We start from the raw sequence: 19,757 nt of genomic DNA, 5'->3' as shown, positions 1-19,757 counted from the left end.
TGTCAGGGTAGGTGTCTAGCTGTTTCCGTTGGTGCAACCACGGTGGAAAGTCCAGACACTACCCCCACCGTGCGCATTCCCCCCGAATACCTTGATTTGGCGCATGCGTTTTCCAAAACGCAGGCGACCAAATTACCACCTCATCGGGTGGGGGATTGCGCGATAAACCTCAGGGTAGACGCTGTGCCTCCCAGGACTCATGTATATCCCCTGTCGCAGGCTGAAACGGAGGCGATGGAGACATACGTCTCCGAGTCCCTGCGCCAGGGGTTCATGTGTCCCTCCACTTCACCCGCCTCCTCGGGTTTCTTTTTTGTGAAGAAGAAAGACGGAGGTCTGCGCCCTTGCATTGATTAACGAGCACTTAACAAGGGGACAATTTGTTGTAGTTATCCTCTACCCCTCATTCCATCTGTAATTGAGTCAATGCATGGGGCGCGCTTCTTCAAAAAATGAGATCTCCGGAGTGCGTACAACCTGGTGCGTGTTCGAGAAGGGGACAAGTGGAAGACAGCATTCAGCACAACCACGGGGCATTACGAATACCTGGTGATGCCTTACGGTTTGATGAATGCTTCATCACTTTCCAGTCCTTTGTGAACGAGGTGTTTCGGGACATGCTTGGTCGTGGTATGGTGGTCTACATCGATGACATTCTGGTGTATTCCGCAATGCTCGCCGAGCATGTGTCCCTGGTTCGCAAAGTGCTGGGCCAACTGTTGGAACATGACCTTTATGCCAAGGCAGAAAAGTGTCTGTTTTTCCAGCAGTCCGTCTCCTTCCTCGGATATTGCATCACCATCTCAGGTGTGGAGATGCAGGGAGACCGCATTTCAGCCGTGCGTAATTGGCTGACTCCAACCACGGTAAAGGAGGTGCAGTGCTTTATTGGCTTTGCCAATTACTATCTGAGGTTTATCCGGGGCTTTGGCAAGGTCGCAGCTCCCATCACCTTTCTATTGAAGGGTGGGCCGTCCTGGCTCCGCTGGTCTGCTGAGGCTGACAGGGCTTTCAGTAACCTGAGGGCTCTGTTCACCTCAGCCCCGGTGCTGGCCCATCCCGATCCATCATTAACGTTCGTAGTGGAGGTGGATGCGTCCGAGGTAGGGATAGGCGCTGTCCTATCTCAACGCTCGGGCGCGCCACCCAAGCTCCGCCCCTGTGCCTTCTTCTCCAATAAACTCAGCCCGGCTGAGCAGAACTACGACATTGGTGATCGGGAGCTGTTGGCTGTTGTCAGAGCCCTGACCATGGGGAGGCTAAGCTCGAGGGGGCGATACACCCTTTCCTCATCTGGACGGACCACCGTAACCTGGAGTACATCCGGGCAGCGAGGAGGCTGAACCCTCACCAGGCCAGGTGGGCCCTGTTCTTCACCCGGTTTGATTTTACACTGTCTTATATACCGGGTACAAAGAACGTGAAGGCAGATGCACTGTCACGGCTGTACGACACAGAGGAGAGGCCTATCGACAACACCCCCATACTCCCAGCCAACTGCATTGTGGAGCCAGTAGTGTGGGCGATGGACGCGGACATAGAGTGGGCGTTACGCACAGAGCCATCTCCACATCGGTGCCCAGCTGGGCTGCGGTACGAGCCGTCTTTTGTCCGTGTCTTCTGATCTATTGGGCACACATGTCCCCCTCCTCTGGTCACCCAGGTATCAGCCGTACAGTGCACTGCCTGACCGGGAAGTACTGGTGGCCTACCTTGGCTAAGGACGTGAGAGTGTATGTCTCCTCCTACTCGGTGTGCGCCCAGAGTAAGGCACCTAGGCACCTCCCAGCGGGTAACTTACATCCCTTACCAGTTCCACAACGGCCATTGTCCCACTTGTGTATTGACTTTCTCACTGGTCTTTTCCTCTCTCAGGGTAACACCACCATCCTGGTTGTTGTGGACCGCTTTTCTAAAGCCTGCCGCCTCCTTCCTCTACCCGGTCTCCCCATGGCCCTGCAGACTACGGAGGCCCTGTTTACTCACGTCTCCCGGCACTACGGGGTGCCAGAGGACATGGTGTCTGACCGGAGTCCCCAGTTTACATCCAGGGTCTGGAAGGCGTTCATGGCACGTCTGGGGGTCTCAGTCAGCCTGACCACTGGGTTTCACCCCGAGTCTAAAGGGCAGGTGGAACGGGTGAATCAGGATGTGGGTAGGTTCCTGCGGTCCTACTGCCAGGACCGGCTGGGGGAGTGGTTGGTGTTCTTGACATGGGCCAAAAATGCCCAGAACTCTCTCTGTCACTCCTCCACTAACCTATCGCCATTTCAATGTGTTTTAGGTTATCAGCCGGTTCTGGCACCGTGGCATCAGAGCTAGACCGAAGCTCCTGCGGTGGATGACTGGTTCCGTGCGTCACCAGAAGGCCAACGCTGACCGCTACCGCAGTGAGGCCCCGGTCTTTGTACCGGGTGATTGGGTTTGGCTCTCGACCCGGAATCTGCCCCTCTGCCTGCCCTGCCGGAAGCTGAGCCCGCGGTTTGTGGGGCCGTTCAAAGTCCTGAGGAGAATAAACGAGGTTACCTATAGGTTATTACTCCCTCCAGATTGCCGTATTAACCCCTCATTCCATGTGTCTCTCCTCAGGCCGGTGGTGGCTGGTCCGCTCCAGGAGTCTGAGGTGCGGGAGGTCCCTCCGCGTACTCCGTCCATTCCATTCTGGATTCGAGGCATTGGGTGGGGGGCCTTCAGGACCTCGTGGAGTGGGAGGGGTACGGTCCGGAGGAGCGGTGCTGGGTCCCGGTGAGGGATATCCTCGATCCCTCCCTGTTGCGGGATTCCCACCCTCGCCAATCCGGCTCGCCCTGCTCCGCGTCCTCCTGGCCGTCCCCGAGGCCGGTGTCGGCGAGCTGCGCGTCAAGGGGAGAGTAATGTCACGAGTTCCTCCGAAGCTGCCTCCCCTCCTTGTTCGGGCAGGCTTCGGCGTTCGTCGTCACCGGCCTTCTAGCCACTGCCACTCCTTATCTCATCATTCCATTTGTTTTGTCTTGTTTTTTTACACACACCTGGTTCATATCCCCTCATCAGCACATGTTTAAGTGTTCCCTCTGCCCCCCTTGTCTTTGTGTGTGAATGTTTATTGTGGAGGTATTATAGCTCGGTGGAGCTACTTTATATTTGTATTGCCGGGATATTCACCCTTGTGCCTTGTTTTCTCCAGTGAGCCGTATTTACCGCACTGGGCGGTAGTCATTTAGTCTGCTTGAAATATGTAGGTATTACAGACTCGGTCAGGGACAGGTTGAAAATGTCAGTGAAGACACTTGCCAGTTGGTCCGCGCATGCTCTGAATACATGTCCTGCTAATCCGTCTGGCCCCACGGCCTTGTGAAAGTTTACCTGTTTAAAGGTCTTGCTCACATCGGCTACGGAGAGCGTTATCACACAGTCGTCCGGAACAGCTGGGGCTCTCATGCATGCTTCAGTGTTGCTTGCCTCGAAGCGAGCATGAAAGGCCTTTAGCTCGTCTAGTAGGCTCGCATCACTGGGCAGCTCGTCAATGCACTTATTGATGAAGCTGGTGACTGAGGTGGTATACTCCTCAATGCCATTGGATGAATCCCAGAACATATCCCAGTCTGTGCTAGAAAAACAGTCCTGTAGCGTAGCATCCGCATCATCTGATCACTTCTGTATTGAGCCATTCGTACTTTGTGTTTTAGTTTTTGCTTTTAAGCAGGAATCAGGAGGATAGAATTATGATCAGATTTGCCAAATGGAGGGCGAGGGAGAGCTTTGTATGCGTCTCTGTGTGTGGAGTAAAGGTGGTCTAGAGTTTTTTTCCTCTGTCAGGGGGAACTTGCATGTGAGCGTGTGTAAGCCACCGCATGGTTATTTACTAGGAAGTCCTGCTGACAGTCTGTGTGTGTAATCAAGATATCATCAAGGCAAAAACAGCATCAGAGGTTTTTGTGACCAATCAATGAACAAACCAATGGCTGAATGTTATCAAAGTGTGGTTGGTAGGACTTTATCAGGAGTTATCTCAAGCCTATTTGCAATGTGTTTACACAGCAGGAAATGCAGAAGTATTTTATTTTTTGCTATGATCAGCTTGTCAAAAATGGACCAATACAAACTTGAAACCACTGATCATGACAATGGGGTGAAACTCCTGGACAACCGTTGTGATTGTTCATTCCATATTGTCCATTTTACTTTGACCTGTCCTGTTTTTAGGAAATGTTGTTTGTTAACATGACAGCGCATTTTTTATTTGATTGAGCGCCATTTAGGTTAGGCTATTTGATCGGAGAAACCTGCATGATGTAAAAAGTGTCTGTCTCATTACATTATCATACATTTTATCTCAAGCCTGTAGGCTAAAGAAAAGGCCACATACTCTTTTTACCATATCCTATATCTGCTACATGATTTATGTTAGATTTTTGACAGAACGTTGGTGGAGCACTGCAGAGATGCATCTCTCCAACAGCACCCTGGAGAGGCGCGCTGGGAATGGACAAGCAAGATATTTTGCAACCATGCCTTTAACAAACTGCTTATCAAAGGGCGGCATCAGCGCTCACCTAAAAAGCCCATATGCCACTGGTTGAGAGAAATTGTCATTTAGGCAGAATTATGTGAGGTTTTATGTGTTGTTGTTGGAGGTGCGTCTTGGTCAGTTTAGCTCAGAAAATGCCGCCCTCGTCAATCTACTGCCATAATCCTGCCTAATGAGCGGGCCGGCCGTGCAAGTAGCATTCATAGAGGACTGAAGCACCTTTAACAGTACGTGATTTAATGTAACCCCTGCCTTCAACTCCTCCGTTCAAAGAGTAACTAACACTGTTCCCTCCAGTGATAGAGAGCTGGGCTGCAGAGTCAGTAATGGGGTCAGAGGTCAGAGAGAACACACACTCACCCTGATGTCCTTATAATGGAAGGCTACGATGAGAATCAGAAGACAACCAGTGGACATGCTGATGGAGCAGTGGATGATAAAGGCGTAGCGGGAGTCCTGGGGAGGAAGAGGGGGACAGACAAGATAAAGACATTAAAGGGAGGTTTAAAGTTATTCCAACAGTGCTTCGGTTTTCGATTATTTTCCGTTTGCCGTTTTTCAGAGCATTCCGTTAGCGGAATGCTCTGACCTTCAGCCTCCACTGGCCACGCACACTGATTTGGTGACAACTTTATAATGTGTGAGATACACATGGACACTCACGAACGCACGCACACACTTGGGCGGCATGAGATCAAGTAGGCCAATTGACCTGGCATGATATGAAGTACTGACTTCAAGTGAACCATCAGGTCATGCAACCAAATAAAAGGAGTATAAGCCTACAAAGCTCTTAGCTGATGCATTAAAACAATCTTTATAAACTAGCAGAGATGGCCCTAGCCACTAAGCGACGTAAGCGGAAGCTTAGGGCCCCGCGGCTGCTAGGGTGCCCCCGACCCAAAGAAATAATTGTTTTTTTGTTTGTTGGTTCTTTTAGGAACTCAGTCAGGGTCTCAACTTACTGTTGAGAGTTAGAATAGTAGAATACACAAGGTGCAATTGTCACGATCGTCATATGGAACGGACCAAGGCGCAGCGTGATGAACAAACATACTTTAATTAGTTAAAGTTTAAACTCAATACAAAACAAGAAACGACTCGTGACGTCCACGGTATCAATGACCGAACACGGAACAAAAACCCACAACCACAAAGGGAAAACATACAGTTTAAATATGGCTCCCAATCAGAGACAACCAGCCAACAGCTGACACTCGTTGCCTCTGATTGGGAGTCACTCAGGCAAACATAGAATACAACAAACTAGAATGAACACCAACATAGAAAGACACACATAGAAATGAACACACCCTGGCTCAACATAATGAGTCCCAGAGCCAGGGTGTGACAGTACCCCCCCCTAAAGGCGCGGACTGCGACCGCGCCTCAACTAAACAAACCAGGGGAGGGCTGGGCGGGCATACCTCCTCGGCGGCGGTTCTGGCTCCGGCCTTGACCACCACCCTCCAATACACCCCCCATAGTGCCCCTGGTCCAGTCTGGCCCCGCCGGCTGGAGCAGGACTGGACTTAACAGGAGCGATCCTTACCAGGCTGTCGACTCGCACCCCTGGCTTGGTGCGTGGAGGAGGAACGGGCCTTACCAGGCTGACGACTCGCACCCCTGGCTTGGTGCGTGGAGGAGGGACGGGCCTTACCAGGCTGACGACGCGCACCCCTGGCTTTGTGCGTGGAGGAGGAACGGGCCTTACCAGGCTGACGACTCGCACCCCTGGCTTGGTGCGTGGAAGAGGGACGGGCCTTACCAGGCTGACGACTCGCAACCCTGGCTTGGTGCGTGGAAGAGGGACAGGCCGGACTGGGCTGGCGACGCACACCGTAGGCTTGGTGCGTGGAGCAGGGACAGGCCGGACTGGGCTGGCGACGCACACCGTAGGCTTGGTGCGTGGAGCAGGGACAGGCCGGGCTGGGCTGTCGACGCACACCGTAGGCTTGGTGCGTGGAGCAGGGACAGGCCGGACTGGGCTGGCGACGCACACAGTAGGCTTGGTGCGTGGAGCAGGGACAGGCCGGACTGGGCTGGCGACGCACACCGTAGGCTTGGTGCGTGGAGCAGGGACAGGCCGAACCGGGCTGTGGAGACGGATAGGAGGCCTGGAGTGAAGAGCGGCCACCACCCGTCCTGGCTGAATGCCTACCCTCACACACTCTGTGTGAGGCATCCGCACAGGACGTACAGGGCGGTGTACCCCTGGCCTGGTGGCCTTCTGGATCCGCCCCCTTTTCTCCTCCGTCAGCCCCGTCGTCCATGCCGTGTGCCCCCCCCAAAAAAAATTCTGGGGTTGCCTCACGACCGTCCGACGACGACCCTGATCACGCCGTAGCTCCTCTCTACGGCGCGCCTCCACCGTCTCTTCTCCCGGCGCTTCCTCCCATGTCCAGCCCAAGAGCTGCCCCTGGACACGCTGCTTGGTCGTTGCATGGTGGGTTTTTCTGTCAAGGTCGAGGTAAGGAGTAGACCAAGGCGCAGCGTGATGAACAAACATACTTTAATTAGTTAAAGTTTAAACTCAATACAAAACAAGAAACGACTCGTGACGTCCACGGTATCAATGACCGAACACGGAACAAAAACCCACAACCACAAAGGGAAAACATACAGTGTAAATATGGCTCCCAATCAGAGACAACCAGCCAACAGCTGACACTCGTTGCCTCTGATTGGGAGTCACTCAGGCAAACATAGAATACAACAAACTAGAATGAACACCAACATAGAAAGACACACATAGAAATGAACACACCCTGGCTCAACATAATGAGTCCCAGAGCCAGGGTGTGACAGCAATTTCAAAATGTGGTTGTGCATCAGCAGTTTTTCTCTTGTTATGCCAGTGACTGACAGTCACTCAATTAGCACGTCAGCTAACTTTTTGTAGATTGGTCTAGCCAGCTATATAAACTAGTAATCATGTAATCATGGTTGAATTACCAACCGTGCACGCAGGGCATGTGCCCAGGGGCCCTGACCTCCAGGGGGCCCCCATTGATTTTGTTAGACACTCTCACTCAGATATCATATTAATATGGCATAAATAAGTGCAAGAAACTGCAAACATTTCTCTCCTCCCCATGGCAAAATGAGTAGAATTGCATGAAATGAGTTATAAAATTGCTCAATCTTCTCTCTGCCCTATGGCGAAATGTGTAAAATTGCAGCAAATGAACTCTAAAAAAAAAAAAACACTGTCAATAAAATGTCACTTAGGGCCCCCAAAAGGCTAGGGCCGGCTCTGTAAGACAGTAACTAACCAGGTGAGAGGTGACATGCTATCCATGAGGCAAAACAATGTTTTTTTTTTACTTTACCCTGGACTGCAGCAAACCCTAAAGATCATGGTACATGAATTTTTTTATTTTTTTATTTAACCTTTATTTAACCAGGTAAGCCAGTTGAGAACAAGTTCTCATTTACAACTGCGACCTGGCCAAGATAAAGCAAAGCAGTGCGATAAAAACAACACAGAGTTACATATGGGGTAAAAAACATAAAGTCAAAAATACAACAGAAAATATATATACAGTGTGTGCAAATGTAGCAAGTTATGGAGGTAAGGCAATAAATAGGCTATAGTGCAAAATAATTAAAACAATAGTATTAACACTGGAATGCTAGATGTGCAAGAGATTATGTGCAAATAGAGATACTGGGGTGCAAAAGAGCAAAATAAATAACAATATAGGGATGAGGTAGTTGGGTGGGCTAATTTCAGATGGGCTGTGTACAGGTGCAGTGATCGGTAAGGTGCTCTGACAACTGATGCTTAAAGTTAGTGAGGGAGATAAGAGTCTCCAGCTTCAGAGATTTTTGTAATTCGTTCCAGTCATTGGCAGCAGAGAACTGGAAGGAATGGCGGCCAAAGGAGGTGTTGGCTTTGGGAATGACCAGTGAGATATACCTGCTGGAGCGCAGACTACGGGTGGGTGCTGCTATGGTGACCAATGAGCTAAGATAAGGCGGGGATTTGCCTAGCAGTGATTTATAGATGGCCTGGAGCCAGTGGGTTTGACGACGAACATGTAGTGAGGACCAGCCAACAAGAGCGTACAGGTCACAGTGGTGGGTAGCGTATGGGGCTTTGGAGACAAAACGGATGGCACTGTGATAGACTACATCCAATTTGCTGAGTAGAGTGTTGGAGGCTATTTTGTAAATGACATCGCCGAAGTCAAGGATCGGTAGGATAGTCAGTTTTACGAGGGCATGTTTGGCAGCATGAGTGAAGGAGGCTTTGTTGCGAAATAGGAAGCCGATTCTAGATTTAACTTTGGATTGGAGATTCTTTATGTGAGTCTGGAAGGAGAGTTTACAGTCTAACCAGACACCTAGGTATTTGTAGTTGTCCACATACTCTAGGTCAGACCCGTCAAGAGTGGTGATTCTAGTCGGGTGGGCGGGTGCCAGCAGCGTTCGATTGAAAAGCATGCATTTAGTTTTACTAGTGTTTAAGAGCAGTTGGAGGCTACTGAAGGAGTGTTGTATGGCATTGAAGCTCGTTTGGAGGTTTGTTAACACAGTGTCCAATGAAGGGCCAGATGTATACAAAATGGTGTCGTCTGCGTAGAGGTGGATCTGAGAGTCACCAGCAGCAAGAGCGACATCATTGATATACACAGAGAAAAGTGTCGGCCCAAGAATTGAACCCTGTGGCACCCCCATAGAGACTGCCATAGGTCCAGACAACAGGCCCTCCGATTTGACACACTGAACTCTATCTGAGAAGTAGTTGGTGAACCAGGCGAGGCAGTCATTTGAGAAAACAAGGCTATTTAGTCTGCCAATAAGAATGCGGTGGTTGACAGAGTCGAAAGCCTTGGCCAGGTCGATGAAGACGGCTGCACAGTACTGTCTATTATCAATCGCGGTTATAATATCGTTTAGGACCTTGAGCGTGGCTGAAGTGCACCCATGACCAGCTCGGAAACCGGATTGCATAGCGGAGAAGGTATGGTGGTATTCGAAATGGTCGGTGATCTGTTTGTTAACTTGGCTTTCAAATACTTTCGAAAGGCAGGGCAGGATGGATATAGGTCTGTAGCAGTTTGGATCTAGAGTGTCACCCCCTTTGAAGAGGGGGATGACCGCGGCAGCTTTCCAATCTCTGGGGATCTCAGACGTTATGAAAGAGAGGTTGAACAGACTAGTAATAGGGGTTGCGACAATTTCGGCGGCTAGTTTTAGAAAGAAAGGGTCCAGATTGTCTAGCCCAGCTGATTTGTAGGGGTCCAGATTTTGCAGCTCTTTCAAAATGTCAGCTGTCTGAATTTGTGTGAAGGAGAAGCGGGGGGGGCATGGGCAAGTTTCAGCGGAGGGTGCAGAGTTGGTGGCCGGGGTAGTGGTAGCCAGATGGAAAGCATGGCCAGCTGTAGCAAAATGCTTGTTGAAATTCTCGATTATTGTAGATTTATCGGTGGTGATAGTGTTTCCTAGCCTCAGTGCAGTGGGAAACTGGGAGGAAGTGCTCTTATTCTCCATGGACTTTACAGTGTCCCAAAACTTTTTGGAGTTAGTGCTACAGGATGCAAATTTCTGTTTGAAAAAGTTTGCCTTTGCTTTCCTGACTGCTTGTGTATATTGGTTCCTAACTTCCCTGAAAAGTTGCATATCGCGGGGGCTATTTGATGCTAATGCAGTGCGCCACAGGATGTTTTTGTGCTGGTCAAGGGCAGTCAAGTCTGAGGAGAACCAGGGGCTATATCGGTTCTTAGTTCTGTATTTTTTGAATGGGGCATGTTTATTTAAGATTGAGAGGAAATTACTTTTAAGGAACAACCAGGCACCCTCTACTGACGGAATGAGATCTATATCCATCCAGGATACCTGGGCCAGGTCAATTAGGAAGGCCTGCTCGCTAAAGTGTTTTAGGGAGCGTTTGACAGTGATGAGGGGTGGTCGTTTGACCGCGGACCCGTTACGGACGCAGGCAATAAGGCAGTGATCGCTGAGATCCTGGTTGAAGACAGCTGAGGTGTATTTAGAGGGTATGTTAGTCAGGATGATATCTATGAGGGTACCCATGTTTACAGATTTAGGGTTGTACCTGGTAGGTTCGTTGATAATTTGCGTGAGGTTGAGGGCATCTAGTTTGGATTGTAGGATGGCCGGGGTATTAAGCATATCCCAATTTAGGTCACCAAGCAGTACGAATTCTGAGGATAAATGGGGGGCAATCAATTCACATATGGTGTCCAGGGCACATCTGGGGGCTGAGGGGGGTCTGTAGCAAGCGGCAACAGTGAGAGATTTTTAGAAGTAGAAGCTCAAACTGTTTGGGCACAGACCTGGATAGTATGATAGAGCTCTGCAGGCTATCTCTACAGTAGATTGCAACTCCACCCCTTTTGGCAGTTCTATCTAGACGGAAAATGTTATAGTTGGGGATGGAAATTTCAGAATTTTTGGTGGCCTTCCTGAGCCAGGATTCAGACACTGCTAGAACATCAGGGTTGGCGGAGTGTGCTAACGCAGTGAATAACTCAAACTTAGGAAGTAGACTTCTGATGTTTACGTGCAAGAAACCAAGACTTTTGCGATTACAGAAGTCAGCAAATGATAGCGCCTGGGGAGTAGGAGTGATACTGAGGGCTGCAGGGCCTGGGTTAGCCTCTACATCACCAGAGGAACAGAGGAGGACTAGAATAAGGATACGGCTAAAGGCTTTAAGAACTGGTCTTCTAGTGTGTTGGGTACATAGAATAAAGGGGGCAGATTTCCGGGTGTTGTAGAAAAGATTCAGGGCATTATGTACAGACAAGGATATGGAAGGATATGAGTAAAGTGGGGGTAAACCTAAGCGTTGGGTAACAATGAAAGAGATAGTATCACTAGAGGCATCAATTGAGTCGGTCTCTGCGTGTATGGGGGGTGGGACAAAGGAGCTATCTAAGGCAGGTTTAGCTGGGCTGGGGGATCTACAGTGAAATAGTACAATTAGAAATAACCGAAACAACAATAAGCGAACCATGTTTGGGCTGAGGCTAAACATAAACAGGATGTAGTACCGTAAAAAGGAACAGTCCAGCAGACATCAGCTGTATAGCTGAGTTATCATAAGGGCCGGTGAACAGCAATAGGATAGTTCGGAGGCTGCTAAAGCACTAGCAGGTAAGAGGCCACGGCTAGCGTGTGCTAGCGGGCCGGGGCTAGCAGATGGAATCTTCGTGGTCGACGTCGTCGTAACCACATCAGACGATTTCGTCGGCAGACCAGTCGTGTAGGATCGGCGGGGCTCCGTGTCAACACTAGGTGGTCCCGTCCGGTTGACAGAGAGGTAGATAGCCGGGAGATGGGCCTAGCTCAGGATGATTAGCCAGACCACAGCGTCCATTTAGTTGAAGCTAGCTGGTAGCGATGAATCCGGAGTTAAAGGTCCAGTGATTCAGTGATTCCGGCAGAAAAACTGATATGTTCTGGGTCGATAACGCGCTGTGCAGACTGGCCGAATATCCGGTGATTAATATCCAGTGATTAAATTAATCCCGCAGAAAAAAAATCCAATGTTCTGGGTGAAATACCGCTAACTGTGGCTAATAGCTAATAGCAAGTAGCTAGTTAGCTGGCTAGCTAGTTTCAACTGGAGATTCTATATAAAAGGTAAGTCAATAATAGAATCCGTTCCACATTGAGTGAGGCGGGTTGCAGGAAAGTATATTTTGTAGAAGGATGAAAAGTCTGATAGGGAAATATGTACGAAAAATACAAAAAAACAGGGTATTTACAGGCTATTTACAGACACACGACAAAAACAGAACTGCACTACTTCGCCATCTTGGATTATTTAGTTAGATGAAAGAAAAAGGAACAGGATTTGGCTTCTGTAGCTATGAACATAGCCGCAGGAAGTAGGGGTGCTGAGGGTGCTGCAGCACCCCCTGAAAAATCAGAATTAAAAAAATATATATCAATAAAAATCAAATATTTTATCTTCACAAAAGTAGTGCACTGGGCCTTTACTAGTATTAGTGGACCGATATTGACATCTGTAGCATGGGCATACTTTTTTTTTCAGTGTCTCCACTTTGCATAATTAAGAACAGTATCTTGCAGGATTAAATAGTTGCAATTGTAAGAGTTGTTGCCCTGTCTTTTTCTCTGCGATTGTCATTCTGATGGAATCCATAAAGGACAATACCATGATGTGATTATGTAGCTGAGTTAGTAGGCAGAGGGCTTGCAACGCTAGTATTGTGAGTTCAATTCCCACAGGGGACCTGTATGAAAATGTATGCACTCACTACTGTAAATTAAGAGAGTCTACTAAAATGTAAAAGGAATGAATAGACGTTTCAATTTACACATAGAAATAAGTATTTTAAGAAACTGGAAAACATATATCAAGCAAGTATTTCAGTATTAGATTAACTGTCTGGCACAGATAATTATCAGACTCAAGTTACAAATGCTGGTAAACACTAAAATATAAATAGATTTAGTTAAAATATTTTCACAAAAGTAGTGCATTGGGCCTTTACTAGTCCTGTATTAGCGGACCTTCAGCGCAGGCATACTACTTCCTGCGAAAATGCGATGATATGTCAACACATCTGATAAGTAGGCTATGAGTGTCTTCATAATTGACCCTGTGAGTAACGATCACTTGACTTCACTGTACTTGAAACGATCGTCTCGACAGTAGGCTAAGTGATAAAAGGTGTGCTGTTTATTGCCATGATGTCCACGCAGGCAACTGATGTAATCTCGATGAAGGTTTTAACGGGGAGTTAATTTAATGATGGGTGGTTGGAGTTTACAGTCTAAAAGATATAATTGCAAATTTTCAGACAACGTTAGGGAAACTTCAACGCAGAGAGGTGGTATGGTGTGACGTAGGTTGGCAACGTTGATCGTTTTCCACAATTTCACTTGTAGCATCTGCATCATGTCTAATTTTATCCAAAAGCCTAATTGGACTCCACATAAGCGTAACGTTAATTTGACTACATTATTAGACCTATCACATGGCACAGCACGTTGCTTGCTCCGAGTGTCTAAATTTGTTTTGTAATATTTTCCTTTTGGAAACGGAGTAAATTCAATCCCTTTTGAAACTACCCAATTTGTAGTAACTGTAACACGGGTTGTTTATCCAGGCCTTGGACAGACAGAAAGGCCACCCAAGACCAATGCATGCCAGCATCCATCCCATCAGCCTTCAGACAGACGCTGTGAGTAGAGCCTGAAACATTCATCATAATTCTGAATTAATTATTAAAAGAAAGAAAAAACCCGTTGTTGATCACTTTTGATAAGGTCTAGTTGATTTGCAACAATGTCCTCGGTGTGCTGTGTTCGTGACAATGGCACACCCAAACAGCTGTTAGGCGGTCGCTAATAACATCAATAATCATTGTCGTTTGTTTTGTTTTTACAGTCACAACATGATGATGTTGTATCGGCTTTACTATAGAAACGCATCCTCTTGGCACGCAGTCAAACCTGGCGCATATAACTTGGGAAAACACAGTGCAGATTAGCAGATGTAACTAACTAGATGGTCACACTCCAAGAGCCCGTTCTGCCTTATCAGTCTGTCATGCTCGCCCAAAGACCTTGACAATCAGCCCAGCCTTAGCCCCCCTTCTCCAGGAGTGGTGAAACTCTTGCATTATTCAAACAGTCTCTAATGAAACACAAATGATGTGGAAAGATCCAAAATGACCGTGGGCAACCTGAGAAACACTAGCTGTGAGGGGAAACAAATACAATGTGGAAAAAGTACCACAAATAGCTCATTTTCCTCATCCTGCATAACCTGGTTTCCAAGGAAAAGTATGCTTAAATACACTGTCATGCAGAGAGGGTATACCAGGCATCTAGCTATTTCTGAGCATCCAGTTGTCTCACTCATCATGCAGCATATGTTTTCTAGAGTTTTGATACAATTTATGCATTTCCAAAAATAATAGTTTGACAAACTCAAGAGTGGTTTTCAAAATCAAGATAATGTATAAGGAAAAATGCATGGAAAGGCCTGCCTGGGTAATTGCCAGATACATCAGCATATGGAGCTGTTTTCAACATGAACTTGCAACATGAACTTCTTCCAGGCCCAGGTATACACTGTGTGTAGGCCTAGTTACAAATCAATATTTGATCAAGCATGACAATCATATTAATCAAAGAAGACAAAACAGATTGGATCTCCTTTCCCTGAAATCAGCCTGATTTAAACAGCCTGACTACTGCACTCAGCAGTTTCACTAAGGGAAACATTGTTTTCACTTCACTTGCCTTTGGATCATTACATGGAGGAATTAGGTCAGCTGTACAGGAGCTATAGCTTGCTCATCTAGCTGTAACTACCTCTAAGTATAGGGACCTCAGATTGGATCTCTTTTCACTGGATGGCCAGGCAGGTATAACCAGGCTGACCGATTGTTTCACTCCATTGTTTTCACTTCACTTGATAAGTGAAAGTGAATTGAAAAAATGGTGAGTGCAGTGGTCAGGCTGGTTACACCAGGGAAGGAATCACCTACCGCATAGTGTTTAGGTGGTCTGACATTTGCTTGCATCATGTGTGAGCTGCTGATAGCCTGTTTTCTACTTATGGAACTGGCACGTGTACTCTAGAACTTCAGTGGGATGGAGTTAAAAATGGCTTGATTGTGTGGACTGACGTTATTATCCACCCTGATCTGTGTGTTAATGTGAAGAGATGGCAGTACCAATTAGTGGTTCTGGAAATAGGCTCATAATCAGTAGGTCACCAGGTTCAAATCCCAGGTGTGGGTTATGCTATTGTGCTGTGATGCAAGTCATGCTTGTTTAAGGGGTCTGTTAATCAAGGAAATGGTTTTGACAATAATTAGACATGCCGTTCCGTTCTCTTCATATGAATGGACTGGATATAGTAGTTCTGTATGTAGATTAATCCAAGGACATTGTGGTAGAGCTACAGGGCACATGTAGGTTGATAATAGCATTCATGATCTTTATGTTGTATCAACAACACCTGTTTTCTGTCTGGCTGACTGACCTCTTCATGTTAAAGGGATACTTCAAGATTTTGGCAATGAGGCCCTTTATGTACTTCCCCAGAGCATGCTAGCAATTACCCATAGACTTCCAGTCATGCGCTAATGCTAGTTAGCATTGGCTCGTGAAACTACATCCAACTTCCTTCATACTGGACACAGAGACATACAAATGGTATCCATGAGTTCATCTGACTCTGGGGAAGTAGATAAAGGGCTTCATTGCCAAAATCCCGAAGTATCCCTTTAACATGTTCATGATCCATGCAGAAGTTGATACTCATTTCTCCACACAAGGGGGGTGACATTCACTCATAAAAAAGCACAAATAGTGGTCAGTAGGTCTGTGACCTATTCTCAGATAGACTCTCTTTCTTGAGCAGCCTAGTCAGAATACTAGGGCTATACACAGGATATCTGGTTCCCTGAGTTAGTTGCTACTATTCAATGAATTGCTGTGGTGGCCTGGCCAGCAGCAGGTCAGTTGAATCCTGCAGGTTTCAGTTGTATTACATGCTGTTGTTGAGGCCTGCGTTGCTGGTCATTTTATAATTGGTCAGGTGGAGACAAGGTAATTGAACCCTAAAGAGGTCTCTAGCTCACCAAACCAAAGTGGTCCCTGTGCCATCCTAGTGGTGTCAAACAGGTGTAGTTAACGATTAGGTAGAGAATCAATCTAATTTATTTTACACATGATTACTTGGCTCTTGATTAATCAAAATATGTGAGCTGAGAATTGATGAATCTTCTATATATCCATAATGGCCTGTGGATAGTGACAATAGTGGCATATGTTTGACACCTGTCTTTGACCCACTTTGAATGTTATCTTTCTGATGGAAGCCTTGTACTTTAAGTTCACTGTCTTGATCTAATCATTTTTAAATAGAAACAGCTCTTTCAGTTCCTCTCTTTCAACTTGAGTGTTGCAAGGCTATAACGTAGGTCCACTTTATTTAACTGAAACTGAAAACCAACAGTAAACACCTTTAATAGCCAGGGATTTGTTATCATTTCCTTGATAAATGAGTTAGCATGATTATATTTTAAGTCTTGTTGGTAGTTGAAAGTGAATTTTACGGAATGTGAAGTGACCAAAATGACCTACCGATTGGTAAATAAACGGGCACAGCTCCGCGTGCAGTATCATGAGCAGTGTCCCAAGCAGTGCGGTGCCCAGAGCCCAAGCGCACAGACGCTTTTTGTCCTCCAATAAAAACTTTCTGTCTCGCAATCTATAAAGATTGTCCCCCTCTATTTGAGGCATACGCTTCCCGGGGTGGGACAGTGGCACAGATATCTCCGTCATGTCCACGCCGTTTCTGTTGATCACTCCATCGCAATTGTCAACTTTGGAGTCGAGGTGCAAGTTGCGGGTTGTCATCTCCATGTCGCGTTGGGGTCGGCTGTGGCCGCTCTCCGTGTCGTCTTCTCCCTGTCCAGTCTCCCTTCTGTCCGTGCTCGCATACCACGATGGGCCAACTGTGCCCCCAGGTCCTCCTCCTCCTCTCCGTGGCTCATGAAAGTAGCGGAATAAGGACAGTATAACTAACTGTACGCGCTCACCTGAACACGAACAGCGAACACCTCCACTAGTGGCATGGGATAAACGTACCGCTGACAGTTGATTGGTTGACTGGGGCGCTGTTCTTATTTGCATGGGGTTATGAGGATATATGAGAGGGCGCCATAAAAAGTCTCTCTCTCTCTCTCTCTCTCTCTCTCTCTCTCTCTCTCTCTCTCTCTCTGTGTGTTTGTGGCTCGTCTGATCATTTCAGATGGTGAGGAGTCAATCACCAATTCAGTTGGACAACAATTTTAGACTGTCTCTACCTTTTTAAAATCCCATTTTGATGGGCTTTTCAGTGATGTGTCCCATTCATTACAGTACTGACAAAAAATAAATACATAAAATCCAGCAATCCCCATCGAAACAAATTATTTTACAATATCGCAATACTGTGTGCTCCCAAAATGCTATTCTGTAGTCTTCTAGAATGAATTAATTCATTTTGGCATTATCAATTGCAAATAAGCTATCACTTAGGCTACCAATAACAAGCATAGTATAGACTAGTACTGTTGTTATTTACCTGTGCATTGACATGGTGAGCCTATTCTCAAACAACACTTTCACAGCTCCAGTGTGACCTCTGGTGGATAAAGGAGTAGGGTGTTTATTGAGATATAGGGACAATGTTATACAGTATGTAGCCAACTATTTATTGTCAGTCAGACCCTTATTTATATGAGAGGGATTTTCAGTCTCTCTTGAACAAAATTGCATTGTTATTATTTTACTGTTAATAAATGTCCCATGGAATGTAGACGTCACCTCGTAATTGTTTTATTTTGTTTTGTACTGTGCTCAGATGTCTCAACCACTAAACTCTAGACATCTTTATCTGTTCCCAACAAACTGATGCAATAAGTGACAATTAGATAACTACCCCCCTCCTTCCCCAGACACCTAAGTAACATTCCTCAAAGTGCCTTGAGCTATAGTGTAGAGTGTAGCCTGTCTACCCCCCCACCCATACATACACACTCAATCCCCATCACCCCCACACAACCTCTCACCCTATTTCCTAGGTTCTGTGCCTGGGAGGAACAGCGTCATGACCTTGGGCCATGTGACGCACTCACCCCACACGGATCCTTCCGATAGGGTATCCTGTGCTGGGCTGCTGCTGACGACATTGTCACTACTCTCACGGCTCTAAGTGACTGGCTGACCGCCTCATAGTGGCTTTCTGCTGGACCTGACCTGCTCTGTATCAGGACCGGACCTGGTCTCTGTATCAGGACCTGACCTGGTCTCTTTATCAGTGTCAGGGAGAGGTTGTGAATATAGGGTTAGGGTTAACTGGTGGAGACTGATTTGATACATACATGGGCCCAAGGCCAACATAGTACACTATATATACAAAAGTATGTGGCCACCCCTTTCAAATGAGTGGTTTCAGTTATTTCAGCCACACCTGTTGCTGACACGTGTATAAAATCCAGCACACAGCCATTCAATCTCCATAGACAAACATTATTGCGGGTGTAGCGAAATGCTTTTGTTCCTAGCTCCAACAGTGCAATAATATCTAACAATAAACAACAATACACACAAATCTAAAAACTAAAAGAATGGAATTAAGAAATACAGAAATATTAGGACGAGCAATGTTGGAGTCCGGAGTACGCTATATATACAAAGTATATGGACACCCCTTTAAATTAGTGGATTTGTCTATTTCAGTCACACCCGTTGCTGACAGGTGTATAAAATCGAGCACACATCCATGCAATCTCCTTACATTTGACATTTACGTCATTTAGCAGACGCTCTTATCCAGAGCGACTTACAAATTGGTGCATTCACCCTATAGCCAGTGGGTTAACCACTTTACAAGAAATCTTTTTTTTTATTTTTTTTGGGGGGGGGGGGGGGGGGGGGGTAGAAGGATTACTTTATCCTATCCCAGGTATTCCTTAAAGAGGTGGGGTTTCAAATGTCTCCGGAAGGTGGTGAGTGACTCCGCTGTCCTGGCGTCGTGAGGGAGCTTGTTCCACCATTGACAAACATCGGCAGTAGAATGGCCTTACTGAAGAGCTCAGTGACTTTCAACGTGGCACTGTCATAGGATGCCACCTTAACAACAAGTTAGTTCGTCAAATTTCTGCCCTGCTGGAGCTGCCCCGGTCAACTGTAAGTGCTGTTATTGTGAAGTGGAAACGTCTAGGAGCAACAACGGCTCAGCTGCGAAGTGGTAGGCCACACAAGCTCACAGAACGGGACCGCCGAGTGCTGAAGCACGTAGCATGTAAAAATCGTCTGTCCTTGGTTGCAACACTCACTACAGAGTTCCAAAAACTGCCTCTGGACACAACGTCAGCACAATAACTGTTCGTCAGGAGCTTCATGAAATGGGTTTCCATGGCTGAGCAGCCGCACACAAGCCTAAGATCACCATGCTTAATGCCAAGTGTCGGCTGGAGTGGTGTAAAGCTCGCTGCCATTGGACTCTGGAGCAGTGGAAATGCATTCTCTGGAGTGATGAATCATGCTTCACCATCTGGCAGTCCGAGGGACGAATCTGGGTTTGGCGGATGCAAGGAGAACGCTACCTGCCCCAATGCTAGTGCCAACTATACAGTTTGGTGGAGGAGGAATAATGGTCTGGGGCTGTTTTTCATGGTTCGGGCTAGGTCCCTTAGTTCCAGTGAAGGGAAATCTTAACGCTACAGTGTAAAATGAA

General features: G+C 47.0%; 1 protein-coding gene across 1 annotated transcript in view; it reads right to left on the bottom strand.

The window, feature by feature from the left end:
* The window catches only part of LOC311140638 (intermediate conductance calcium-activated potassium channel protein 4-like), a 53,101-nt gene extending 36,011 nt beyond the window's left edge, over window positions 1-17,090 (bottom strand). Inside the window, exons 1-2 of the mRNA XM_084175782.1 lie at window positions 16,616-17,090; window positions 4,868-4,963 (exon numbers count right to left, since the gene is read on the bottom strand). Of these exons, the coding sequence (XP_084031908.1) occupies window positions 4,868-4,963; window positions 16,616-16,897 (378 nt within the window). The 5' untranslated portion in view covers window positions 16,898-17,090. The remainder of the gene's footprint in view (window positions 1-4,867; window positions 4,964-16,615) is intronic.
* Window positions 17,091-19,757: the final 2,667 nt, after the last annotated feature.

The sequence above is a fragment of the Coregonus lavaretus genome (genome assembly GCF_964263955.1).
Source record: "Coregonus lavaretus genome assembly, chromosome: 13".
NCBI classification, from domain to species: domain Eukaryota; kingdom Metazoa; phylum Chordata; class Actinopteri; order Salmoniformes; family Salmonidae; genus Coregonus; species Coregonus lavaretus.
This window is presented reverse-complemented; position numbering and strand designations above follow the sequence as displayed.